At 44.6% G+C, this 7,985-nt stretch overlaps 1 protein-coding gene across 1 annotated transcript; it reads right to left on the bottom strand.

Annotated features, from left to right (window-relative positions):
- Positions 1-237: 237 nt before the first annotated feature.
- On the bottom strand, positions 238-7,361 carry LOC119335969 (UDP-glycosyltransferase 85A3-like). Its single transcript, XM_037608010.1, has 2 exons — positions 6,823-7,361; positions 238-1,492 (listed from the first exon to the last, which is right to left on the bottom strand). The coding sequence occupies exons 1-2, from the start codon at positions 7,313-7,315 to the stop codon at positions 534-536; spliced, it is 1,452 nt and encodes a 483-aa protein (XP_037463907.1). The 5' UTR covers positions 7,316-7,361; the 3' UTR covers positions 238-533.
- Between the last annotated feature and the right edge of the window lie 624 nt (positions 7,362-7,985).

Here is a 7,985-nt window from a genome sequence, read left to right as displayed (position 1 = left end):
TTTAAATCTTTTTCGTCCTTCACCACTGTCTAAATTAATGGAAATGACAAGTACATGACATCAGGTACGAGCACATGACAAATCGATCATTTTCAATGGTCTAATGATGTAAGGATGACAATTTAATTGACACACATGGTAATTTTCGTTAAAAATAAACTAAAACATGAAAATTGTCATGTCTGTCAACTGAAGTTATCATCCTTGCTTTACTAAACTTGTCATCGAAAATGCTCCTTTTGTCATGAGCTCGTCCGTGGCGTTCGGGCGTTATCAGATTCGTGAATTAATTGTACCAAGCTAAGCTTGTGCCCAAAATCCATTTATCCGCATCAATCAAACGATCCAAAAGCATATACTCCTGCATCACGGTGCGATCGAACGGCTGTGTTGGATATTCGAATTACAGAGTACGAAAATAAATAACGAGCAGTGGATTAAGCCTTACAGGCACTTTATTGCCATCACTGATGCAATTGCAGTCGGAGAACACTTTGCGTGAGGGCCGGGTGAACCCGATCCTGGTCGATCAGTCAAACTCCTTGGGCTTCGGCACTGGCACAGCCGAGCGCTCTGACCATGCTCTGCAGGTTCTCGCACGACAATCCGCCGGGCGCCACGGCCTCCTCCGCCTTGGACTTCCACCGAGCCGCGCTCCCCCGCATCTCCTCTGCCTTCATCGCATGCCTGACGTGGCTGGCCACCTGCTCCCTCCTCACCTCCTCGTCAACCTGGAGGCCCACGCCCCACACCTCGCAGGCGTACTTGCAGTTGGTGTACTGGTCCGCGAACCCTGGCCAGCACACCATCGGCACGCCGGCCGCCACGCTCTCGCAAGTGGAGTTCCACCCGTTGTGCGTCAGGAAGCACCCCACGGCCGGATGACCAAGAACCCGATCCTGCGGGCACCAGGTGGTCAGGCAGCACCGCCCTGCCGTCGCCGCAACGAACTCCGCCGGCAGCAGCGAGCTCAGGCCAGCTCCGGTGCCGGGGACGAGGTTGTCCCTGATGGACCAGACAAACGAGTGGCCACTGGCCGCGAGACCCCACGCGAACTCGGCGAGCTGGTCGGTGGAAACGACCGTAAGGCTGCCGAAGTTGGCGTACACGACGGAGCCCGGCTGCTGCGTGTCTAGCCATGCGAGGCACTCGGTGTCCTGCTTCCACAGGCTCAGGCCGCTGACAAAGGCATCGTCGTCGTCCCTTAGCCGGTGGTTGAGGAGGGAGCCTAGGGGACCGACGGTGTAGATGCGCGGGTACTCGGCGCGGAGAGCGGCAAGGACGTCGGCTTCTAGGTCGTCAAAGGTGTTGATGATGAGCGCGCCGGCCTTGGTGCAGCCGTTAGCCTCCACGATGTTGAAATGGAGGCCGAAGTCGTTCGGGTCAGTGGTGCGGACGAAGCTGGAGACGTCTCCGAGGCTGATCGGTGGCATGCCCGGGATCCAGTCGATGAGCGTTGTACTCAGGTGTCCGTTCGTGTAGCAGCTCTCGTCTGCAAGCTTACGTAATAATCATGGAATGAATAAATCAAGTCTAGGAAAACGGCTTAATGTTGCTAATTAAAAGGATGTCAATAACTGTCACACATGTGGCAGGAAAAGAAGAAAGACGCACCACACGTCTCTAAAGCCAACAAATTGTCACGTCATCACGTGCATGCATGTGAAAATCTTTTTGGATCTCCAGTTTCTAAAATGTATTATCTATTAAATAAAAAATCCTATTGAAGATTCGTTTTCATCATTAAATCCATCACGACGAGATCTTCGAAACTAGATCTCATATCGATATGTTTCGATGACTTTTTTTTGTTAAAAGTTGACATGTCTATTGCACATGAATTGCCATGGTGTTCACATTGAAGTTGTCATGATATGTTCCAGCTATTTTTCTTCTATGTTTAAAGTAAATTTTGACATATTATAAAACGGGGAATTAAGAAACTAGACTTGCCATGAACCATAAACTAAAATTGCCATGATACATGTACTTAAAATTGCCATGGTTCATACAAAAAATAATTTTCATGGTCAAAGTAATGGAATTGCCACGGTCAAAATACTAAAATTGCCATGATCTATAAACTAAAACTGCCACGTGGCAACTTTAGTGTAAACATTATGGCAACTACAGTGTAAATATTATGGCAACTATTGACAAAAAATCGTCAAAACATATCAAGATGGGATCTAGTTTTGAAGATCTCGTCAAAACGGATTTAATGGTGAAAACGAATTTTTAATTGGAGTTTAAATAGGAGATAAAACATTTTTAAGCCGAAAACCAAAAAGATTCTCACTGATGTCATCTGTTTTGACGTGAGAAAATGAATGGTAATTGAGGCGTTTGGGCCATGTTGCTTCATGCCACACGTGTGGACGTTATCATCTAGGATTAAAAAAGTTTTGCTTTTTACTTGGCAAAGCATTATGGCAGGAGTTAACTCGCTGAAAAATGGTTATATCTGGCGAGTTGAAATGGTAAAAAAAATTGATATTTGGAGAGATGCATGCGTTCCTCACGGTGCGAATAGGAAAATTATCACGCCTATAAGAGGGCACCTTTTGTCAAAGGTATCTGATCTCAATGATCCAGTTATGAACTGTTGGGACGGAGATTTGGTGAGACAAATTTTGTGGCCAATTGATGCTCAAAGAGTTCTCGCTATTCCCCTTCATATGCATAATATGACAGGCTTCATTGCGTGGAGCTATTCAAGAAATGGTTGTTTTGATCTGCTTATTTGGAGTAATGGAACCAACAACATGGAAATAAATTGCATTATATCAACGGTATGGGTAGATTCAGTGTCAATCCTATTTGGGGAAAGATTTGGAAATTGTCTTGTACGGCAAAGGTAAACTCCTTTATTTGGCATACGCTGCATGGTACCCTTCCATGTTGTGTTACGCTTGCCAACAGACACATGAAGGTTTCGCCTATATGCCCCTCATGCTCGAATGGACCGAAAGATACTAAACATGTATTGTTCCACTGTCAGAAGGCGAAAAAGGTTTGGAATAAGTTCGGAATATACGGGTGATTAAAGACGCATGTGTTATTGATTGGACGGGAGAAGCAATCCTAGAATTTTTACTTCTCATGCCAGATAATGAACTATATACTCTAGGAATCCATAATGTATGTGAACTGGTAGCTAGAACCGCTTGGTATCTATGGTGGAATAGACATATGCTGGTTCATGAAGGTAAGGCTCAAAACACGCAACAATCCTCCTTGAGGATTAGGGAAATAACAACAAACTATGTAGATGCCCATTCCCCAAATGCATCTAGTAGAAAAGGAGGATGGAGCAAACCTCCCGTGAGACTTGTTAAGCTGAATGTTGATGCTTCATTTGATCATGATCTGCTTAGAGGCACAGCTGGGGCTGTTCTCAGAGATGATAAAGGAAGATCTATTGTTGGCGGAAACTGAAAGTTTGACTGGTGTGCGGATGTTCTGACAGTAGAAAATTTGGCTCTCAGGTTTGAATTATTACTTGCACAGAGGGCAGGATGCAATCACCTTGTTGTTAACTCACATAATATTGAAGTCATCAACACAATGAAGAATGGGGGACAATCGGTGGGAGCGGCGGCGACTATTTTTTGGCTTGTGATTTTGCTCTTACTAGATTTGAACATTGTAATAGTGAAGCAAATAAGGTGGCCCATGAACTAGCTAGATTAGCGAAAATTTCCATGATAAGGGACTATTTTGAGGAGCTGGATGAGATTGTACCTCTTCTTATTGACGATTTAACTATTATTTGCAATTAATAAAGTTAATTGTTTATTTAAAAAGTCACAATTATCAAAAATCATGGTTTTAAGAGTTGTAACTAGCTAAGCACATCGCAAAACACCATGGTTCATGAATACTACAACATTTTCTAGTTCGTATTTGGGGGGGGGGACTAAGGTTACTTGGTTCTGATATACAACAAAGTGTTTATATTAATTTCAAATAATGCTAAGTAATTAGCTGCAAGTCGTAGCTCGCCTAACCCGCAAATGGACACCACAAATGTCCGTTTTTATGTCCGAAGTGATCCACGGACATGATGCGGACGAGGGCCATCCAACCCTATTCACAAATTAATCTTAATCTGTCCAGTTGAGAGAAGGGAGAGAAGGACGAGGACCATGCATGCGGTTGCTTTTGGTGCGGCCAGGTCAGGTCGCAACTTGGATCCGATGCAAGGGGCCCGCCGTAACGGACAAATCCATTGCACCGTCTCGATGCCTCGCCACATAGCCTGGAACTATCAACCCCGCCTTGGGTGTGAGCTCTATCGCGACAAGGCACTTGTCGGCGGCGACAACGGTAAGAAAGAGCGTTGGTCGGGTGATGCCGGGCCTAAAGGGGAAAGTAATTGTTTGAAGTTTTTTTTGTATACATCACAATACAATCTGAATATTCAAATGAGATCCCTAAGATTATGGTTTGTTCAGATCCTTTCTGGTCCTTTTTACTCTGTTTATAAGATTTTTTAGGAGTCAAAATTAGTAATATTTGGCCATATATAAATATATCAACATCTACAATACTAAAATTACATAATTTGAAAATTAAATTCATAACACATCTAATAATATTGATATCGTATTGTGAATGTTGATACTTTTTTTAGAAAGTTGGTTAAACTTTACGAGGTACTTCACACAAATCTTATAAGCAGAGTAAAAATGACTGAAGGTAGTACGATGTAGGAGTGTGCAGTTCCCATTACCCACCCCCTCCTCTTATTTCGAAAAGGATCAGATCTATTATAAAAAATCACCAGATGTATAAAGCACCTCAAGCATAATAAAAATTACTTTAAGACCCATGGACCACTGAATGACCATTGCCGCCGCCAGAATGAGTCGTTTGATGTGTCGTTGTCGCCTCTTCCATACTGAAGCCAGCCTTACCTTGTTGGTGAAAGCCAAGAAGTCTTCACACACGTGCTTCTCATGACCAGCGCCCCAGAACCGCAGTCCTCGTCATTGAATCATTGAATCGATCTGAAGAATATGACATCAAATCTCGTAGTTGCGTATGCACCGTGGAAAACCCTAACCTCGTCGCCTTGAGGAGCTGGTAGAAACCTGCGCCGGAGCTCCGTCTAATCCGTCCCGACACACAAACTTGAGGCGAATTAGTGCCCGGAAGACTGACTTGAAGAAGAAGTGCAATCACCTGTCGGTGTGCCGCCCCCTGCTAGGACTAAAATCCTACCTAGCTATCTACTTGCCAGAGTCGAGGCACCAGAATTTCCTTCCCTGTCACCGGAGCGGCAAGCAGAGGGGATGCGAATTCATAGGCTCGCCGGCGAATATCGAGGAGAGGAAGAATTTCCCTAGCGCCTTGCAAGAGGGGAACGAAAATCAACTTGGCTAATGTCGTTCTCTCTTTTGGTGGCGTCCGGATCACTTTCGTACTTTGTCTTCATAGAAACTTAGAAATTTATATTTCATTTCCGACACACTATATCGGTTTAGATTTTATTTGAAAAGTTTTAGATGTACTCTTTAGATTTTCTTTAAGTAGTACTCCATCCGTGCAGAATTGCTTGTCGCTCAAATGTGCATATCTAACATTAAAATAGTACTCCCTCCTTTTCAGAATATAAGCCATTTTGGATTTTACAGGGTTTTTGCACGACTTTGACCATTTATATATATACCAAAATATATGGATTAAACATGTATTAATAGTATCATTGTATTTGTCTTACAAAACAATTTTATCGCATATATCAATAATTTTGTAGGCATACAATAAGTATGATTCATAGTCAAAATTATGCGATGAAGGTCAGAAAAGTCATCACACGCCTTATATTTTGAAAAAAAAGGAGTACTATATATACATCTATTTGAGCCAAACATAATTCGGGAACGGAGGTAGTAGTGGATAAAGAGATCAAAGGATCTCAGGGCCCATATGTAGTTACCGGTAAAGTATACCCTAGATCAGAACAACAGCAAGTTAAGCGCTTAATTAAGCTGATCTTGCAATACTTTGACTTTTATAGCTTGTGAGAGAATCTCTCTTACACATGCATATGCCCCTTGAGCAAAATGATTGATTATATTTTAATGGGACTTTCAAGGTCTTGATGAGTCAGAACGACCCTTCCGGTGTGCATTGATCAGAACGACAAAATATTTTGTTTTCCGCACCCTATAAGGATAGACCCCACGGGTTGGTTCACTGGTTCGCAAAGTGTCGATTTAAAAAGTAACAATATAACATTGATAAAAGCATGCAAAATGCCTATAGGATAGTAATAATTTAGATAAATCATATGACAGATGAATTATCTCTTCTATGTATTTACTGTCAACTGGATTAGAAATGCATTCTCAGTTATATAGCTTAGCTATGGCCATCCTCATGCAGAAGCGATTTTGAAGTATTCTTTGCACCGTAGGACTTTCATAAGAATTTTGGCAGGTGTAATTCAATATACAAAATGTTCCCCACTAACACCTATTTTGATCATAGATTTGGCGACTTGCGGCGACTCAATAGTGAGGAGTTTGGCCAAAAATGCTAAATTGAGGACGAGTTTCATGGAGCTCTTTATTTTTTTAAATTTCTCTCTGTAAACTTTTATAAAAACGTATTATAAAAGTTTAAAGCGGAAGTAGAAAAATCAAACACAGATGTATAGTACATGTGTGTAAACTTTGAAGGTGTAAGGATGAACAATAGATGCACTGTAAAAATCACACACGTTCTAGTGATTGAGTATAGCATATGATTCGATTAATAGCACCACATTTTTGTGAAATACTAACATGGTTAGTAATTTGGCTCTGCTATTACCTTTGAGTGGCACATAGCCTCTTTCCTTTAGCTCCCGGAGCCGCATGTGGCCCATCAGCGATGCGGCGCTACCTCCCCAAAGCACCATGCTCGGCACGCCCAGCTCCCGCGCCACGTCCAGCGCGAAGCTCATCAGCGCCGTTGGCACCACGCACGTCACCGGTGGCACGCCCGGCCTGCCATTGACACGCAGGATGAGCTCCCTCAGCGGCCCCGCGCACCGGTGGCTCGTGGCGGCAGACAGGTCGAGGTCGTAGTCCCCGGCGTCCCGGTCAGCCTCCAGAAGCCCGTCCGGGATCGCCTCGAACTGGAACCCCTCGCGGCCACGCACGGCAGCGGCGCCCTCCGTCGTCTCCATGACGCGGTGGTTGTGCTCGGTGTTGACAAAGGTGATGTAGACGCCGTGGCGGTGCAGCAGCTTGGCCAGCTGCAGCGCCGGGTTGATGTTACCGGAGCCCGGGAACGGCACAACGACGGCGTGCGGCCTCGCCATTAGTTCGTTCGTCCGGTCGCGTGCGCGCGCGTACCACGCGTGTATGGAGCTGTGCCAATGTATGTATGCTAACTGGTTTGCTCTGTAAGTACTCCGCTAGCACTTGCTGAGGAGTTAATTAATAACCAGCTTAGCTGTAGATGCCCTACTTAGATCGGACTTTTATGTGTGTAGACTCGATCGGATCGAGGTCTAACTAGCTCGTAAGTAGGTGGTTAACGTTAGAGACTACTAGTCTACTCCTAGTCCTAGATCCAGCCAAGTCTTCCTTTTGTTCTGTCGATGGTGAAATTGGCTACTTCTTGGTGTCTATCGACCGATCCAAGTCAAGAATCGGTCTCCTTCCTCGCCGCACGATAGCCTCACGTTGGCCATTGGATATTGTTGCTATACCCTTCCTTACCATGTACGAGAAGAAAAAGGCACAGAGCCCTTGTCTTGCTCTTGTTGGAACCGCAACCCTCTAGCTACCTCTCCTCTCACTCGAACGGAGGTGGAAGAAAAAAAACAGTGAACACAAAATTTTCCGGCCGGCGCATGAACGCCGCCACGGGCGCACGAACGCCCCAATCTTTTTCTTCCTTACAGTGGCTACATGGCTACACACGGCTCATACCGGCGCTCGGTGGCACGTGCCACCCTGCAATCAGCAATACAAGGGGTCTTTTAT

This window comes from Triticum dicoccoides, chromosome 7B (genome assembly GCF_002162155.2).
Source record: "Triticum dicoccoides isolate Atlit2015 ecotype Zavitan chromosome 7B, WEW_v2.0, whole genome shotgun sequence".
In the NCBI taxonomy this organism is placed as follows: Eukaryota; Viridiplantae; Streptophyta; class Magnoliopsida; order Poales; family Poaceae; genus Triticum; species Triticum dicoccoides.
This window is presented reverse-complemented; position numbering and strand designations above follow the sequence as displayed.

Excerpts from the sequence above, each read along its gene's own strand:
- LOC119335969 (XM_037608010.1), bottom strand. The coding sequence starts at position 7,315 with ATGGCGAGGCCGCACGCCGTCGTTGTGCCGTTCCCGGGCTCCGGTAAC. Across the intron at positions 1,493-6,822 it reads AGGCTATGTGCCACTCAAAG|ACGAGAGCTGCTACACGAAC; the intron begins GTAATAGCAGAG and ends GTAAGCTTGCAG.